The 19,478-nt window shown below is 45.8% G+C and overlaps 1 protein-coding gene across 5 annotated transcripts in view; it reads right to left on the bottom strand.

Moving 5' to 3' along the window:
• NOCT (nocturnin) overlaps nucleotides 1-19,478 on the bottom strand; it is a 43,884-nt gene that overhangs the window by 8,960 nt on the left and 15,446 nt on the right. Inside the window, exons 1-5 of one of the 5 annotated variants that reach the window (XR_008617919.1) lie at nucleotides 12,553-12,772; nucleotides 11,371-11,767; nucleotides 9,249-10,294; nucleotides 1,300-5,065; nucleotides 65-1,136 (exon numbers count right to left, since the gene is read on the bottom strand). Coding sequence is in view for 4 of the 5 variants with exons in the window: in XM_028492317.2 (XP_028348118.1) it covers nucleotides 9,471-10,294; nucleotides 11,371-11,767; nucleotides 12,553-12,630 (1,299 nt within the window). In the remaining variant the exon portion in view is untranslated. Of the gene's footprint in view, nucleotides 1-64; nucleotides 1,137-1,299; nucleotides 5,066-9,248; nucleotides 10,295-11,370; nucleotides 11,768-12,552; nucleotides 12,773-14,919; nucleotides 19,428-19,478 lie in introns of those variants that run through there. The other 4 variants (XM_028492317.2, XM_024119206.3, XM_024119211.2 and 1 more) reach the window with 4 other exon arrangements.

Genomic DNA, 19,478 nt, shown 5'->3' with positions numbered 1-19,478 from the left:
TTGGACTTGGCAGCGGTATGGTATTTAAGCGCAACCGTTCCAACTGTTAGTCATTATAACTTACATTTGCTTTTTGTGTCCAGTGTATCAGAGAAGAAGCACGTAACAATGACTTGATGCGGCTACATTTTCCAGTCTGGCCAGGCTTCTGACAGTGATCAGCAGTCAGCCCGTTTATTCCTTGGGTCGTCTTCCAGCAGCGGTCCCAGCCTTCTCGCCACCACCCTGCTTACCGAATGGCCGGTATACCTCTTTAGAGAGAACACTGAGGTCATGAGCTGTGAGCTCCGTTTCGGGACCCTTGCTGCAAGAGCATCCACGTATTCCACCCTCCATCCTTAACAAACGGCCGTCTCGGGAAGGAGGCAGGTGTGCCTCCCCCTCCTGTACTCACCATCTTCTCCCCTTTCACACCTCCTTGGTTGCCTTGTTCCAACAGCCCGTATTCTTCAGAAGCTTGCAGTCAGTTCTGCTTAGAAACAGTTCCCACTGGGGTCTCCAGCAACCCAACAGTGACATCAAACAGATGCTTCATGTTTTCATGTGATCAGCCTACTTCTTAAAATTCCCCTTCGATTTCCCGTGACACCCCCCCCCCCTTCTGGTTTACCCCCTGCCTGACCAACTCTCCTTTCTTCGTCTACTTGGTTTTCCTTCAGCTTTCCCATTTAAAGGTCGTACTTACCACGGGGCTCTTTTCCTCGTAGTTATATTTACTGTTACGATTTTGCTTCAACATAACTGTTAGATAACCTCATCCACGCCTGTGGTTTTTACTACCAAATCTATTGTTCTAGGCTAGACTGAAAGTCTTAGATGGGTTTAATTCCCTGCCGGCTGTTTCCTCCTGAGTGTCCAATGGAACTTCCTCTCTCAAAAATCTATTCCTCTTAGCTTAACAAATGACACTGCGTGAAGGCCATTCTAGACCCTCTGCCTCCTATATCCAGTCTTTTACCAAGTCCTGTTGCTGGTACCTTCTAAACAGCTTCCTTTCCCATCCTCCCTACCTTACTGCTTTGTCTCCTCAAGCTTCCCTCTAGTCCGTCTCCCGTGCTGCCAGATGAGAGCTTTCTAGACTGTGTACTTCCATCACTTCCTTGCGACTGCTTTACATTCTTCCACGGCATCTCTTGCTAAAAAGATAAATATCCAAAGCATAAAACTCTTATTAAAGTCCTTTGACCTAGCACCTGCCTACGTTCCCAAGCCTTACTCTCTGGCCACCCCCGTTTTGGGCATCTCCGGGCCACGGACATACTGACATGTATTTTTCCCAAATATTTTAGGCACCCATACCTCGTTGGGCCATGCCACTGATGGCTTCTCTCTGGACCACCCTTCCTTCACCTAGATTTGAGGTGGAGGTGACAGACATCAAAATATTTCTGAAATAAATAGGCTTGGAAACCATTCAGGGTGGGGCGTGGTCTTAACTCTGAGTGAATTCTGAGCAAAAGATTGAAAAGCCTCAAGTATATAAAGACGACAAGGGCCGGGGGAGAGGAAGAGTAACCCAGCAGTGGAGACCAAGGGCTGTTCGTGGTTAACAGGACAGTTGAGGTCAAGGTAAGGGTGGGCAACAGTGTCAAGTGTACCGGGAAGGGCCAAGCAAATAAGAAGCCACCAACATCGATACAGTGACAAGAGAGGGGCAGTTCCAGTAAGGCGTTGTCCGTGACACCAGAATGTAAGGGACAACGGCACCTGGTTCGTTACCAGCCAGCCGCCTCTGACACCTGGCATGCTTCAGAGAGTGCGTCTCTGATCACTGCATACGAACAAGTCATGTTTAATGATAACGAAAACAAAATTTGGGCTTGTACGTACAAAGCATCCCGTGATCCTTTAAGCCCCCTGGTCTATCTTACGGGAGGGCATTACAGAGCATATTTTGGGGAGGCAAGAGGAACCCTGCTTTTAGTTCCACAGCCAACACAGCAAGTTCACAGTGCAGCTCCTTTGTGGTTGTGGTTCATCCGTCCTTCAGCCCCTTGGTTATATCGTGGTCCTCCACGGTTGTAACCTATTCTGTGCGGACTCGGTGCACAGGCCGCCAGTCCTCATGAGAATAAGATACTCTTCCCCCTTTGCAAGTGCACTGACTCGCCTCCTGCATCACACCAAGAAACCTCTGAAAAACAAGTGCAGCGGGGAGACTCATGGCACACTTCCTTTTACTGTGCTGCACTCTGCAGGTGCTTTGTTTTATACAAACTGAAGGTCTGCGGCAACACTGCTGTCAAGCAAGTCTATCGGCGCCCTTATTCCAACGGCATTTGCTCACTTCGTGTCTGTGTCTTTGGTAACGCTCACGGTATTTCAAACCCTCCAGAAAAGATTACCGCTTACTGAAGGGTCAGATGGTGGCGAGACTTTTTTAGCAATAAAGTTTTTTTCAATTAAGGTATATACACTGCTTTTTTTGGGACATAATGTTATCGCACACTTAGTAGACTATAGTATCGTCACTTTTGTGTGCACTGGGACACCAAAAATTCATGTCTTGCTTTATTGAGATACTCATTCTGGTGGTCTGGAGCTGAACCCCCAGTTCAGCTGAGGGTGTTCTCTGAGGTGTGCCGTATTTGATTGGACACGAATCTACTTCACTTTTTACGCATCCGTAACTTATCTTTTTTAACACTGCACCTCAGCAGTTATGCTGTGGGTTCGGGATTTATAAATGACATATTACAACTTCCCAAGTGAGGACGTACACACAAAACATGAGTATTTAATGCAAAATACTCCATGTCGAAACCAACCTATAAATAGACTGTAAACTAAGAGCAGAGTTGTCTTCTCCCAGAATATCGTTTCCTCCCATCCCATTGTATGTTTAACTTTTAGAAAATTTTGTCTAAAAGATTGTAATGACGTGATACTGTCGTAAAAGGTGGATACTAAACTGTTTTACAGAATCTGCAAATTATTTGGATTGTAGGACATGAAATCACTGAAATACTGTCATAAGTAACTTCGCTGCACATTAGATCACCTGGGAAGATCTTAAAATCCTGTTGCGCAGGTCACATCCCATACCAGTTAAATTACAATGTGTGGGGCTTCCCTGGTGGCACAGTGGTTAAGGATCCGCCTGCCAATGCAGGGGACACGGGTTCGAGCCCTCGTCCGGGAAGATCCCACATGCCTCGGAGCAACTAAGCCCGTGCACCACAACTACTGAGCCTGCGCTCTAGAGCCCGCGCGCCACACCCACGGCGCCTGCGTGCTACAACTACTGAAGCCTGCGCCCCTAGAGCCCGTGCTCCGCAACAAGAGAAGCCACCGCAATGAGAAGCCCGCACACCGCAACGAAGAGTAGCCCCCGCTCGCCGTAACTAGAGAAAAGCCTGCACACATCAACCAAGACCCAACGCAACCAAAAATAAATAAATAAATTAATTAAAAAAAAATTACAATGTGTGGGAATGGGAGCTGGGCGTCAGTATTTTTAAAAATATTTCAGTGTGATTTCACCACGCAGCCAGGTTTGGGAACCACTGCCATCCAGATGCAGTAAGGAAAGTTTTACATTTAGAGATCTGTCTTAATCTAAGCTTTTCTAAAACGTTCAACAGAAAAAGGTAGTTTGAGATATACCTATTAACTATTACACATGGCCTTTAAAAAACCTACATACTGTATATTTTATTGATTCTAAAGCCTTTTTCTCACATTTATTATCTCTTTAATTAGAATGAATCTTTTCAAGTCTTACGAAACAGTACACTGTGTTAATGTGCCTTGTCCCTTAAAAAAATTACTTTCGGGAAGCTATATATTAATGCCATCAATGCTACCATCGTTCAAAAAATACTTTTGAATTGCTTATTGGAGCAGAACCTAAAATTTTAAAACATGCTTAATACAGACAGGTTTCCTGCCGAGGAAGATTTTAGTTTTAGAAATAGCCAAGTCACTTAAGGTTAAGAAACTGACACGAATTAAGCTAGTACTGCCATATCTGTTTCAAAACGAAATGTGGCTCTGAAGTTCACATTTTTTTTTTTTTCTTGAAACCTTCATAAAACTGGATAGGGAAGCTGTTCCCCAAAGTTTCAAAAACATTTTTGAGCGGTGGCAGCAGTAACTCAAATTGTTTTGAAGTGCAAACCAGTTTTAAGAGATTTCCTGGTCTATTCCCTATATTATAAATAAACTAAGGTTCAGGAAAAACTTGACTCGTCAGTTTCAGTTCAGCTTGTCAGTGGCAGACCTAGATTCAGAACTTCTTCTCTGGCCTCAACCTCCTTTCCCTCCCATCCAACAAAAGGCAGGGGGGCTTCCCTGGTGGCGCAGTGTTTGAGAGTCCGCCTGCCGATGCAGGGGACACGGGTTCGTGCCCCGGTCCGGGAGGATCCCACATGCCGCGGAGCAGCTGGGCCCGTGGGCCATGGCCGCTGAGCCTGCGCGTCCAGAGCCTGTGCTCTGCAATGGGAGAGGCCAGAACAGTGAGAGGCCCGCGTACCGCAAAAAAAAAAAAAAATCTGCCTGCCAACGCAGGGGACACAGGTTCTAGCCCTGGTCCAGGAAGATCCCACATGCCACGGAGAAACTAAGCCCGTGCGCCACAACTACTGAGCCCACGTGCCACAACTACTGAGCCTGTGCTCTAGAGCCTGCGAGCCACAACTACTGAGCCCATGTGCCACAACTACTGAGCCCACATGCCACAACCACTTAAGTCCACGCGCCTAGAGCCCGTGCTCCGCAACAAGAGAAGCCACCGCAATGAGAAGCCCGCACACCGCAACAAAGAGTAGCCCCTGCTTGCTGCAACTAGAGAAAGCCCGCGCACAGCAACGAAGACCCAACGCAGCCAAAAATAAACAAACAACAAAAAAAGGCAGGGCTTGGGGTAGAACAAGGTTAGTGTCTGAATAAGTCTATCCCACCATGCAATGATCTTACTTTCTCACAAAGTAAACTGTGAAATGTTGCAGAATTTTGCCGGGTGTTCCCTTCAGGTTTACCAACGTTAAGGCAGATGTCGCGGTATCCCGTGTCCGGCTTCCCATCTTCTCTTCTGACTGGTGTTTCCTCCCTATGATTCAGGACTCTGTAATCATATTTCAATACATATGCAAGTGGTCTACATCTAGAAGCCTGAATCTCTTCAGTGTGGCAATTTAACTTATACTCTGCTTTATTATCAAAAGAATTTCAGATAGTTTACATATTGTAAGAATAAATGAAAGTTAACGAAAACAAGCAGGTACGAGACTGACGCAAGGGAAAAGAAGGCAGGATGGCAAAAGAAAATAGAATACATGCTATAGAATGTTACACAGCAATGAAAATTCAGCTCTAAGGTTTGGTTTTGAATGTCTCGGCAGCCAAAGCAGAAAAGAATTCGACGTACCGAGATTCATGTCTCAGTTTACCAGCTGCTTAGAAGAAGCAAAGCTTTCCCTAACATTCTGTCAAGAGGAGTGGGTCTGTCTACACGCCTAATAAATATTTTCTTAGAAGTGAGCTTTCCACAGAAATCTGGGGAGCTAGGGCCCCAAAGGCAGATATTTCTATTTTACAAATCAAAGTAGGGTTGAAATCTTCTCCTGAAATTAAAGAACCGAATCACCAACCCACAGCCTCACAACTTCCTGGAGGAAGAGTTAGGGGAAAAAAATCTTGCCATTCTATCAGCCCCTCACCTATTTGGGGCTTAATTTCCTTTTCTTAAAAGAAAAAAAATTATTTATTTATTTTTGGCTGTGTTGGGTCTTCACTGCTGTGTGCGGGCTTTCTCTAGTCGCGGCGAGCGGGGGCTACTCTTCGTTGCGGTGCGCGGGCTTCTCATTGTGGTGGCTTCTCTTGTTGCGGAGCACGGGCTCTAGGCGCGCGGGCTTCAGTAGTTGCAGCACGCGGGCTCAGTAGCTGTGGCTCGCGGGCTCTAGAGCGCAGGCTCAGTAGTTGCGGCGCACGGGCTTAGTTGCTCCGCGGCATGTGGGATCTTCCCGGACCAGGGATCGAACCCGTGTCCCCTGCATTGGCAGGCGGACTCTTAACCACTGTGCCACCAGGGAAGTCCCTTAATTTTCTATTAACACTATTAGTTCTGCCCTTCAAAACTGAAGGATTATTCCCCTTGGAATGACCTGAAGAGTGTCTCGTTAGGACATCCATGAATACGTTAGGACATCCAGAACATTGCCCTTCCTTTTCTTGCTCTGAATCTTAAGCATTGTTTACTCAACGACCTACACATATATTATATTACAATTTACAATATTGTTTTACAAACACCTCACAAATCTATGAGGTTGACAGGGCAGATATGATGCTATACTCTCTGGATGAGAAAACTGAGGCCCTAGAGATAGAACCACAGTGGTCACAGCTAAGTCTCTTTACTTAACAGCCCATGCCCTTGTACACGATTTGCATTTATAAGCCCAGTACCAGACCTCTGCCATTCCGGTATCCATCCACTCTAGATAAAGGCCTGCCTGTGCCATATTTTTCTACCTGTCATTTTAAAAAGTTCATCAGAGCTCCTTATGCAAGCACGTTCATTTTTTTGGATGCCTTTCCTTTGCTAAAATTGAAATCAATTATGATTATGAGCATGTGTTTTTCTCTTTTTAGAATTTAAATCTTGGAAATCTCTCAAGTCTAAGACACATCGTGTAATTAGATGCAACATTCCCTTCATTATAAAATTTTGCATGTTTTAAAAGAATGATTCAAATACAGAATATTTGCATCGATTTCCTCCTTTAGTTTGAAACACTACTACAGCTCTTACTGCTTCCTTTAAAAAAAGCCACCATCAAACTATGCAAACGGTATCAGATGTTCTAATTTTGGCAGTACTGCTTTACTATTATATCAGAATAACCGAAATCCGCTCTACAGCCACTATTCAGCCTCTGTATCTTGCTTCTAACTCTATACTGTACGTGTACTACAAAAGTATGACTTATGTGTTTGACCATTTTGCATTCAACAAATCTCTTCCACCCCCAGAATATTACTTTTCTCCCCAATTGTACTCTCTCAAGGCCAAGGGCACATGGTGGTGGGGAAGGAAGTGAGCCCTTTGGGGTCATGACAGACCTGAGGGCGAACCCTGTCTCTACCTATTAGCTGAGACTTTGGTCAAATTATTTGGACCTCTTAAGCCCCATTTTAAATTAAGAGTAGTTTTAAGATCAAATGTAAAGCTCTCAGAACCAAAGATAAGGAACTCAAATGTTATACAGATACACACCATTATGCTTTACTTAAGTGAATGAGGCGGCCATTGCTACTACCTCGTAGAATGGAATCTACTGAAATACGGCATGGAGGAAGAAAAAAAAAATCCACTCTCACTCTGTCATCAAGAATCTGCACAATTTCTAAGACTCTAATTACAACCACAATCTAAATATTATGGGATATAAAAGGAAAAGCTGGATCAAAAGGTACATAGGGATGGAACGAGAGAAACTCAGTAATGGAACATACTTGAAAACATTTAGAATAGAGATTTGTTATTTACTGTTATGCCTTCAGGTTACCCTGATGGTCCACAAGGCAGAGCTGCCTGCAGAGAAAGGCTAGAGGGGAAGTAAAAATAAAACATAAAAGTGCCACCTATCAAGATTTATATACTACTAAAAACCTGTTTACATAAAGTGCTCACGTGATTACATTTTAAATGAAGACAAATACAAACAACGAAAGCATACTGGTAAGTGCTTAGGCCTGCAGCCGTGGTAACGCTCAAGGATGACCGGCTGCTATTCCAGAAGCCCTTCCGCTCAGTGGCAGTCCCACCCACCCCCAGTCCCACCCCCAAACCACAGCCTGTCAACTTGTATACTGGTGGACAACATTTGAAATGCAAACACTCTTTTGGCTTTCATTCTCATCCAGATTTGCTTACGATATGGCTGTGATAGCATCTCTTCCGGTTGGTGTGTTTTGCGGTAGGTAAACTATATTCAGTGCCTGCTGTACGAATCGGTATCCTGCTTCTCAACGACATAGGAACCTGAACCAGATGACAACTGGTACAGATGTTCTTCCACTGCCATTCCTTCCAGGTAGCCCCAAGATTTCGTGTATACAATATACTGAAAACCTCATTTGTCTCCAAAGTGGTTCCAATGCAGAAACGTCTGGAGGAGCTACTTTGAGGACTGCAACCCCGTCACCGAGCGATACCTCGTAAGCACAGCACAGATGCCTTCAACGTGCGACTACAGATCCACCTTTGTCCAGTTTCAAAATGAAGGTGTGAGTAAAAAGGACGGTGTGGGCACCGCATTTAAGAGGATTAAAAGATCCAGTCTATTCTCAGATTCTCTTTGCATTGAAAAGACACGATATGAAAACGCTAGCTTTAAAAGACCATTTATTGATTGATCTTAAATATTTACAACTCATGGGTTAAAATATCTATCCATTTATTACCAATGGGCTATTTTTTGAGATTTTTGTTAGGAAGGGCTTTCACCTGTTATCTTTACCACTTTTATTTCTGAGGGAAGAGAATTCCAGGTTATCTTTCTAACTCTATATTCTGCTTTCTAGTTGTTTTAAACCAGTCACCTGGCTATCTTAGTAAATCTCAACGACAGCCTCATTAACAGGCTAGAAATAGTTTCCCATCTCTGAAAAGAAGGTCCCACTGACTTAGCCACCGCCACATATCAGCTCCTAAACAACCTACTGTGCAAAGCATATTCAATACATATAACGACACTTTTGAGTGACCGCAAATGTACACCGATAGCATTCTGATGGAAAACCAGAAATGGAATTTCTTCAAGAAACATAATAATGGAGGACACGGAGGCATATCAAGGAGAACTGATATTTCCACTTAAATAGCAAACACAAACCCCTCCAGCCTAAACAGTTCCTTTGTACGCTACTATTTTATTAGACCCCAAGTAAGAACATCTTTAACGCTTTAAGAAGATTACTATAAATTACTCTATAACTTATGTTTTGCATGGTTTTTAAATGTTCATAATGCTATAATTTATTTACTTAATTTTACACGAAGATATAAAATAATAAATATTGCCATGCATAACTTGTTGATATTTTTAAAAAAACACAAATAAATAACTTGAAATGTTGTCTAGAGAAATTATTCCTGCATACTTGTTAATTACAGGGGGACTCGAGCAAGTCTATTTTAATATAGGATCCTCAAACTAAAAAAGCTTCCAAACAAAGCCAAATATAATGCCCTTAAATGATCAAAATGTAATTAACGCTAAGGGAAAGAAAACAATACAAACCAAAACTGGAGTGCAAACACCTTCTTCGCTGTAGGTTTTAATGGAAAAGGTTCGTGAGCAAACGGGGTTCCTTCCCAAGGGCATGCTGGAAACACGGAAAGTGAAGTGAGAGGAACTGGGGAGCCTTCCTCAGTCAACCTCTTATCTTATTTCAGCTTCCTGAAACGTCCCTGGTTAAGACTTGTGATTAAAGAGACACAGACAAGCATTTATAAATGTCCATCAAGGTTCCTCGTTAAAGCTAAAGTCACACACTAGGGACAGGTGGTCTGAAGGGTAATTGAAGGACGGTAGCCGGTTGGGTCCAATCTGTTCCTCGGTGAGCAGACCCAGGGCCGACCTCACGCTGAGCGCATGCTTGGAGTACCAGATATAATCCAGGGTGTTCCGGCACTCGCCCGAGGTCCGGATCTTCCAGGTGGTGTACGGAGGTTCTGACTGCCCGTCCGCGCTCAGCAGCTTGTAGGCGCTGTTCAGGTTGAGGCTGGAGGATGCGAAGTGTCTGTAGACCTCCTCTGTTGGCTCTGCGTTGAAGTCCCCACAAACGATAAGGGGAATCTTGGCTCCCTGGGTGATGTTCTGCAGGTTCTGGAGAAGGTCACAGCCTTGGGCCGATCGAAATCGCTCCCAGCCAGTGCGAGCCTTGAGGTGGGTGACGGCGATGCAGAACTGTCGGCTGGACTCCTTGCACTCTAGGGTCTGGGCAATGGCCACCTGGTTGGTTTTCAGCGCCATGGCCGTCAGCCTGATGTTGGCACTGTTGACCAGCTTGAATCGGTTGTGGAGAAAAAACAAGGCACAGCCATCTGGCCCGTTGTTGTGTTCCACATCCAGACAAGGGGACCAGGGCTTGGGGAAAAACGTGCCCTGATAGCCCAGTCTACTGAGGAGGGGGTGGAAGGTGTCAAAGTAGTGGTCCACCTCTTGGAGGCATAGTATATCGGGCTGGTAGGCTAGGATTTCTTCCAGGATGAGACATTTCCTTTCTTCCCACTTGAGTGCTTCAAGAGGGCACTGTACAAAGTTGTCTTTGCCTTCTCCAAGAGCTGAAAGAAAAAAGCCGGTCAGTGGTCAGCTACTTAAGAACCGCTACTAAGTACCTGCGAGTCTCCTTCGGTTTGACGCTACCCAAGACCTGCAGAGGGCTCCCCCTGCTTCAGACGCTCTGGGGGTTCTTCTTACCGCACCGACCTACCGAACTGAATAACCTCTTACCATCCAGATGAAGCAAGCAACTAACTGATCCTTTCGTATTAAAACTATTTCTTGTCACTATAAGATCTTCTTAAGTTTTAGCTTTTAGACAGTGTTCTCTGGCGTCCAAGAGATCTAAACTATGCCAGATGAAGTAAATACATTTAACTCTATAGAGTGATTTCAACACTGACTTATAATAAGCCATACTAGGCCTTTATAGACACCACTTAGAACAAATGACACCCATTTAAAATGGGCAGCTTTTTCCTACACCTGGAAAAAACAAATGAATCAAAGATTGGAAAGTCAGGGAGTATGCCCTTCCTTTCCAGAAAAAATGGTGACCCTGGTTTCTTAAAATTTCAACTGCGACATGATCGGCAAGAAAGTTGACTGGCACACCTGTTTTTTAACTGAGCAGACCCAGGAAAGGAGTCCTTTCTACCGTACAAAGTAATATGTTAAAGCACAGAGAACTGAAGCAACATCTCTGGCCTCAAATTATGAAGAGGCGTCTGGATGCGAACCTGGCCTCAGGAGTACCCCGACTCAGCACCACCCCTACACAGCCCCATTCCCTGCAGAAGGTTCAGGGTCACGCGTCCGGCAGACTCAGTTTCCCCCTTCCTGGTGCTACCTTAGTGCTGTGGACTCAAAGCGGGAGACAACTGATGAACGCTTACGGGCTAACAAGAGACAGGAAGCACGTGCCGGGAAGCTAGGGAGCGCGTCTTCAGCCGCTGGATCGGGCACTGAAAGCCAGACGACTCCCCTTCCTGACCTCCCCGTGCGGGAGCTCCCCAGGCCGCCCCCGCGCCCGGCCCCTCTCCCCGCGCACAGGGCGGGGCCGGAAGGCGGTCCCAGCGCAGGCGTGCGCACAGGGCGGGGCGGGCGGGGCAGGAAGGCGAGCCCAGCGCAGGCGTACCTTGGGCGAGGATGTTCCACTGCATGACCCGGATGGGTGTGTGGCTACTCCTGGGGCCATCGGCCCGCAGATCCACGAAACCCCGCTGGAAGCGGGGAGGCCGAGTGTGCAGGACGGCCCTGCACTCCTCAAGGAGCTCTTTAGGATCAATGGGCTCCAGATGCTCCAGGTCGGGTGCCACCAGATACTCTGGGTGCTGGGAGGCGGCGCTGCCGTCCAGGGTCTTGGTGAGAGCGCTGCAGAGCCTGCTTCCCATGGGACGCGCTGCGGGGAAGGAAAGCACAGTCACTCGCCCGGCTCGTCGTCCGTTCCCACTCGGCTCAGCCGGAAGATAAGGCAACTTACTGTCCACAGAAGCCGGGAGCTCACTTCGGGGCGACGTTGCCACGTTCGCGTTCTACAGGGTGGATTAAAGGAGTTTCCGGGTTCTAGCTTTCTCTCAGGGCGGGTACTTGAAATACCGCTGTTGAGATACCTCGATCTTTCTGGCTTATTCTAACCTAGGATCTGTCTTTATAATTCACAGACACAGTCTTACGAAAGCATGGCTAAACAAAATCCATATGCCTTTTTCTGTGCATTTTAAGTGAGAACGTGAAGACCAGTGTGTACAGAGCCAGATATCAGAAAGCCCAGTTAATCCTGGAGAACAGGCTCGGTCAGAGCAGGCTGTTGCCCTAGCCATGTCACCCATCCAGATCCCTCTGCTATGGCGAGGAACGGCTGGATTAAACCCGTCTCCCGCTTCTCGACCACGTTAACCGTGCACCGGGGAGCTGGCTTTCTGTGGGACTCCACCGAGCACTGTGGTCTGTAATCTATTGTCGATTGCCAGATTTGTAACAACTCAGAAAAGGGGCTGGGAGTAGCGGCAGTCGCCCACATTCTCTGGGATCCTGGGAGGAGAGGTGCAGGAGGCCCTGTCAGCGCGCTTCCTAGGGCTTCCTATTGTTACCTAACTGGCCAATAACTCACTAAGGAGACTAGAGCACACACGGCCTTCGACAAGCCAGCATGAGGAGAGTTGGGCCCCGCACCTCACTTGCAAGTAGCTGCCTGCTCCTTTAAAGGTCAGCCTTGTTTCCTCTTCATTATACTGTGAAGTAGGGGCACGTTCTACCTGGAACCAGCTCCTCGATTCTGCGCGTGGTTCCTGGTGTGGAGGAACCTGGATTTCCCTACCCCGTCCAAGTCCTGGCCTCCTCTTGCAGGACACAAAGTTTCCTTCACAACACGTATTATTGGGCAAGCTGATTGCATCTGAAACTAGCAGCTGATCGAACTTGCTGGAGCAGGTCACAAAAGCAGATTCAAGTGTTCACCGCCAAGGGTTAACAAGCGCGCAAGCATGCTTGCTATTGTTCCTTTTCATCAGCTCAAAAGTAGTTCCCCAACGAGAAAGCTAGATTAAGGCAAAGAAACACACCAGTTTTCCCAACATACATTTCTGTGCACGTGCAACTGCCAGCAAGCCCGTTCTTCTCACAAACGCACATGCGTGAACACATGCACACACCTGTTCCGAAACTGTTTGATATGAATATATTAAATTCCTTTTAATAAATTTGTTTGCCTATCTGAGTACATGGGTCCAGAGGAGTTTTCTTCTTGGCTGGCAGTACAACTCTGAAAATCTTTCTTCTGTACTTCTAGTTTTTTGGGGTTTTTTTTAAGGCAGTAAAAATACTACTCGGCCATAAAAGGATTGTAGTGAGGTGGATGGACCTAGAGTCTGTCATACAGAGTGAAATAAGTCAGAAGGAGAAAAACAAATACGCAGACATAGAGAATGGACTTGAGGATACGGGAAGAGAGAAGAGTAAGCTGGTATGAAGTGAGAGAGTAGCCCTGACATATATACACTACCAAATGTACAGTAGATAGCTAGTGGGAAGCAGCCGCATAGCACAGGGAGATCAGCTCGGTGCTTTGTGACCACCTAGAGGGGTGGGATAGGGAGGGTGGGAGGGAGACGCAAGAGGGAAGGGATATGGGGATATATGTATGTGTATAGCTGATCCACTTTGTTATAAAGCAGAAACTAACACACACACATTTTAAAAATTAAATAAATAAATAAAAGGCAATAAAAAGTCCCACTGGGGGACTTCCCTGGTGGCACACTGGTTAAGAATCCACCTGCCAATGCAGGGACATGGGTTCGAGCCCTGGTCTGGGAAGATCCCACACGCTGCGGAGCAACTAAGCCTGTGCGCCATAACTACTCAGCCTGCGCTCTAGAGCCCGTGAGCCACAACTGCTGAGCCTGTGAGCCACAACTACTGAGCCCACGTGCTGCAACTACTGAAGCCTGCACGCCTAGAGCCGGTGCTCTGCAGCAAGAGAAGCCACCACAATGAGAAGCCCGCGCACCGCAATGAAGAGTAGCCCCCGCTCGCCGCAACTAGAGAGAGCCCGCGAGCATCACGGAAGACCCAACACAGCCAAAAAATAAAGTAAATTTTTCAGAAAGTCCTACTGGTTTCTCAAGTGTGGTTTCCAGATCAGCAGCATCAGCCTAACGGTAGACCAAACTGTCACAGGGCATCACAGCAAATTCACAGGGGCTCCAGTATGTGACATTTGTCAGGCTCTAGGCAAATGACCAGCTTGATGCAGTTCACTTTCAACAGGACTGCTCTACATCCTTTTAATGACATCACATCCTCGCCAAGCTGAGTTCTGGGGTAGTGGCTGTGATAAAAAGCAAGTACCATGTGAAAGTGAATGTGAAAAAGAAGGTAACAGTATCCAACAGGAGTCGAAGGTTTGAGGAGTTACGTGAAGCCAGAAAAACTATCCTGAGCCACACTTCTTTCTAAAAACTTAGAAAAACCTTCACATGAAGTGAATAAGGATCAGGTTAACGTCTGTTCAGACAATAAAAGTGTGCCAGCAAGATATGGCGAGAAAGCCAATCAAAATTATATCCTATTGCAAAATGAGCTAAAAGATAAGACAATGACAGAATAGCCTAAATTAGAAAGTAAGGTAACACAAAGAATTAGTAACAAAAAACATAACAAAAAGAAATGAGATAAAGCATTTAAGAGACAGTGGCAAACATTATGTACTAATTTTAAGCAAAGATGCAACATATGGATAAACAGGGGTTCTTGCAGCAGGAAAAGCAATGCCAGGAAATGAAACAAATACTAAAAACTATCAATCGAGAAAACTTAGGAGTACAAAGTTTCAGTCATGCAGGATGAATTAAGTTCCGGAGGTTTAATGTACAGCGTGGTGACTACAGTTAACAATAGTGTATTCCATACTTGAAATCCTCTAAGAGAGGAGATCTAAAGTGATCTCACGCCCCCACTCCCTCAGACACACAGGGTAACTGTGTGAGTGAGATATGTTAATTAGCTTGACTGAGGTAATTATTTCACAACGTTTACAAATATCAAAATATCGTGTGGTTTACCTTAAATACATACAATTTTTATTTGTTAATTATACCTCAATAAAGCTGGAAAAAAATAAAGTGAATGGTTTAAAAGGAAAAAATTATGGGGTTAAAAAAACATGTATCATGGACACACATACCTGAGAATATCAACCCAGAATGACCAACACCAACTGGGCTGTAAAGAAAAAGAAAAAATCCCTTGGGCTCTAGGCAAAAACAGCAAGTAACTTACAAGGACAATTAGAGTATCACCGGACTTCAACTGCAATGTTTTATACCAGAAGAAAATGAAGTTACGTATTTGAAATATATGTCAAACTTTATATATACAGCTCATCAGTATACGAACCAAGGATTTTATATCCAGCAAAACTGGAATACTGATGCCAGGAGCACTTCTTTCAGAAGCTACTAGAGTCGGGGATGGCGAACGCAGCCAGATGTATTTGAGTGCAGTCCTCAAGCCAAGAATGGTTTTAAAGAGATGTCACACACACACACACACACACACACACACACACACACACACACACACACACACGATACGTGACAGGATTGTTTTTGGCCCTCAAAGCCTAAATGTTTACTATCCTGCCCTTTTCAGAAAGGTCTTTGCCACCCCTGGAATTAGAGAACAAGATTTAGACCAAAATGACCAGAGACACTGATTTAAGAACTGGTGGTACTATATTAAACATACAGCTACTTCGAAAATCAAGTCTAAATGAGGTTAAAAGTCAGAGTACAATATACAATGGCTATGTGACCTGATAATGAACCGATGCAGATTTAGTACACCCCAAAAAAGCATGGGGGTGGGGGGAAGCAGGGACCAGAGAGAAGCAAGCAGATTCAACTAAAAATTGTTTAACTGTTTTTAGGGGCGTCCCTGGCAGTCCAGTGGCCAGGACTCTGCTCTTCCAGTGCAGGCAGTGTGGGTTCGATCCCTGGTCGGGGATTCCCGTAAGCCGTGCGTGGTGCGGCAAAAAACAAACAAACAAACAAAAAAACTCCAAAAAACACAATCCACAACACAAAACATTGATAATTTGGACTTTATCAAAATAAAAAACTTAAAATAATTGTCTTCAGTGATCATAATTAGTAATGGTCGTATTAGAATTCTTATTCTGAGACTGTTGTGTAGATGGGAGATGAAGCAAATTGGATATTCTAATTTCATCATTCCCTGTTGTCCTTTTTTGGTTTGGTCTTAGAAATGTATTTATAGGCTATTAGCTACAACATTCAAGGAAAACATTCTTGTTAAAACCGGCTCATTTTGGACCAACAGTGGATTATTAAATCTTGTCATTCCCCTTATTTGTGACTTTTGGTGGTTTTCAAAAATTAAATTTACCATCAAAGGATAAAGCTTTGCAGCAAAAAAGAGGAAGGATGTACTGCATCGTGGGTATCAAAGCATCAGTTCCAGCCCCAGCTCTAACACCATTCAGCTGTGCCACTCTCCAGAGCTGCTGACAAGGCTTGTTAAGTGACCATAACTTCTTTAAGATTATTTGGAAAACGCATCTAGGTTAGAACAGGTAGCAATTTCAAAACAGTATTTCTACTAGAGGGCACACACACCTCTATTAAGAAAACTTGCGTACGTTATTCAAAGTGACTTTTATTCCCCTCAAATTTGAGTTCCCAAATGGACAATTTCTGTTGGGTGTAATAACAGTACTCTGGAATGCACTAAAGGTTGTCTTTTCAAAAGTTTTACTGACATAGACCTTTTGCTCTTGTTTCACTAGATTCGTGTACCCAAGAAAGAGAATCAGGCAAAATTTCAACTAAGAGACTGGGTAGACGGGAATTTCAGGGCATATTTACTATCGTCCTGTCTCTCCTCCTTAGATCTTACAGGGAACCCTAAGATGGTCCTCCTGATTGATAGATGCAAGCCTGCATACCCTGTTTAATCATGAAGCCAGCCTAGGACACGCCTTCTGACACCAAAGTACGTGGGGGCTGAATAACCAATCAGCTTCTCGCATGGAGAGCAAGGCGCCAGGACAGAGACACGCGGCCCTGGAAGGTGGTTCCGCCCTCCTCCTAGACAGCAAGGCTCTGCTCCCGCTGGGCACTCTGCATTCCGTCCACCCCTGCAGGTCACTTCTCGGCCGGTGGGCACTGGCAAGACTCATCACCTCCACAATCTAATCTGACCCTGCAGTCCTCAGAAACCATCCGTCCGCAGCGTGCTGATTTTACATTCTTATTTCTCTGTTCTCTGAACTTTGGGAAGAGCACCCCATACCTACAAAATATGAGCTGATCTTTTCTCTCAAGAAGTGTTTGGTTAAAGATTAATATATACATAAACTAACAAGAGAAAAAGTGAATGCATGTTATGTGGAGTGGGTTAGGGTATAGTAAGGGCTAAAACAATCAGGATGGATAAGAGTGATCAGAGAAAGACTTCAAAAAAGGACTCAAGATATCCAGCTCTCACTCCTGACCACACCACCTCCTCGGCAGGCGGGCCACCACGATCCCTGCCTCGCCCTCTCAGACAGACACCGCTCCGGTCCACAGGAGATACAGCGTCGAACAGACTAAAATCTCTCTCCTTATTGGCTGTGGGGCTTATTTTGTGTGGGGGAGAGACAAACAAGGCGATAGACATGTTGTCATACGGTGAAAAGTGCTTTGGAGCAAAATAAAAAGGAGAAAGGAAAAAAAAAAAAAAGGAGAAAGGGGAGACAGGGAATGCTGGGCACTGGAAGTTGCTAATTTGTACTGGATGCTCAAGGAAGCCTCACTGAAGGTTACAGAGATCTGTCATAAGGAAACCAGTCTTAGAGAAATCCAAGAACGTTCCGGTAGAGGGAATGGTGAATGGAAAAGCCCCGAGGAAGGAACACGCCTGGCAAGGCTGCCGAGCAGCACGAGGGTTAGTGACTTAGAGAAGGGACAGAAGATGAGGTCCACGAGGCAGTAAGGACAGGGGAGCAGACTGTGTAGGTCCTGGAGGCCATTCTACGGACTTGAGCCTTTATCCGAGATAGGAAGCCACTGGAGAATTCAAAGCAGGAGAGAGAATCCGATTCATATTAAAAAAAATCTCATTGGCTGATTATTAAAAATATACCACACTGTAGGGAAAGAAGGGCAGACATAGGAAACCCATTAGGGGACAGTTACAATAATCCAGGCAAGACAATGGTAGCAGTTAAAGTGGCTGGATTCTGAATACATCCCAAGTTGAAGCCGACAAGTTTTGCTGATGACTTAGATGTGCCTTGTGAAAGAGTAGTCAAAAAGTTTCCAATCGGACTTCCCTGGTGGCGCAGTGGTTAAGAATCTACCCGCCAATGCAGGGGACATGGGTTCGAGCCCTGGTCTGGGAAGCTCCCACATGCCGTGGAACAACTAAGCCCGTGCATCACAACTACTGAGGCTGCAAGCCACAACTACTGAAGGCGGCGCACCTAGAGCCCGTGCTCCGCAACAAGAGAAGCCGCCGCAATGAGAAGGCCCGCACCGCAATGAAGAGCAGCCCCCGCTCGCTGCGACTAGAGAAGGCCCGCGCGCAGCAATGAAAACCCAACACGGCCAAAGATAAATGAATAAATAAATACATTTATATATTAAAAAACAAAGTTTCCAAGGCGGCTGGCGGAGCAACCAGAAGGGTGAAGCTGCCAATACAGGTTAGGAAGACGGGGTGGGATCTGCCGTAAGACATGACTAACGCTCAGGAGAGAGGTGCAAACTGGAAATGAACCCTGCAAGACGTCCGTGCACAGACGAGGAGCTCGGCTCTGGAGCAGACTAGGGAGGGTGCGGTGAAAATCCGCAAAGAAGGCAAAGGCCGCGGCAGGACCATCAGGAGAGCAAAGCAGAGAGAGCGTTTCGTCCACGAGGGAGCTGCGGCCCGTGTCAAACGCTACTGATAGTTCAAGGAGAAAAATGAAGACCGAGCGCAGCTCAGAGCTGGACTTGGCGACACGGGAAACGTTGGTGAATTTAACGACAGCGATTTTCGATTTTTGGTGGAGGTGCTGGGAGAATAGGGAACAGGACAGAGAGTAGAGATGTATTTTGAGACAATCTTGCCCCCCTCCCCCCAAAAAGGAGAGAAATGGAATGGTGGCCGGAGATGGAGGCATGAGAATTTGGGGAAGCTGCTGTATCATGTTTGTTTGCTAACGGGGGTGACACAGCAGAGGGAGAAACCCACGAAGCAGGAGACTTCAGGCATGACGACACGAGGAAGCCGACAAGTCCTCCCCCAAAACAACGATCAACCCGGACGAGAGTGTCAAAACCAGCCATTTCAGTGCTCTGGATGTAGACCAAAGGCATACAACGAACTGAGAAGCCTTTATTCACGAAAGCTATGGCTCTTCAGTTAAGGACAGTGCTAGCCTGTGCCCGGTCCTGCCGGGGCTGGTCCCACCCCTCCCCCTCAGCTCCATGGAAGTATTCAACTAGGGCGGCAAAGGTACTAAATTAAGTTAAAATCTGCCCAAAAGAAAGGCCCAGGCCCTGATGGCTTCACTGGTGAGTCTATCAAATATTTAAATAAGAAGTATTAATCCTTCACAAACTCCCACTTACCGCTTCCCACGTATAGCCACTCTGGAAGACAGTTTGGCAGTTTTTTTCTGTTCTTTTTTTTTTTTTTTTTTTTTTTTGCGGTACGCGGGCCTCTCACTGTTGTGGCCCCTCCCGTTGCGGGGCA

The sequence above is a fragment of the Physeter macrocephalus genome, chromosome 7, assembly GCF_002837175.3.
Source record: "Physeter macrocephalus isolate SW-GA chromosome 7, ASM283717v5, whole genome shotgun sequence".
In the NCBI taxonomy this organism is placed as follows: Eukaryota; Metazoa; Chordata; class Mammalia; order Artiodactyla; family Physeteridae; genus Physeter; species Physeter macrocephalus.
The sequence above is the reverse complement of the archived record's forward strand: the minus strand, read 5'-3'. Positions and strand labels throughout refer to the sequence as shown.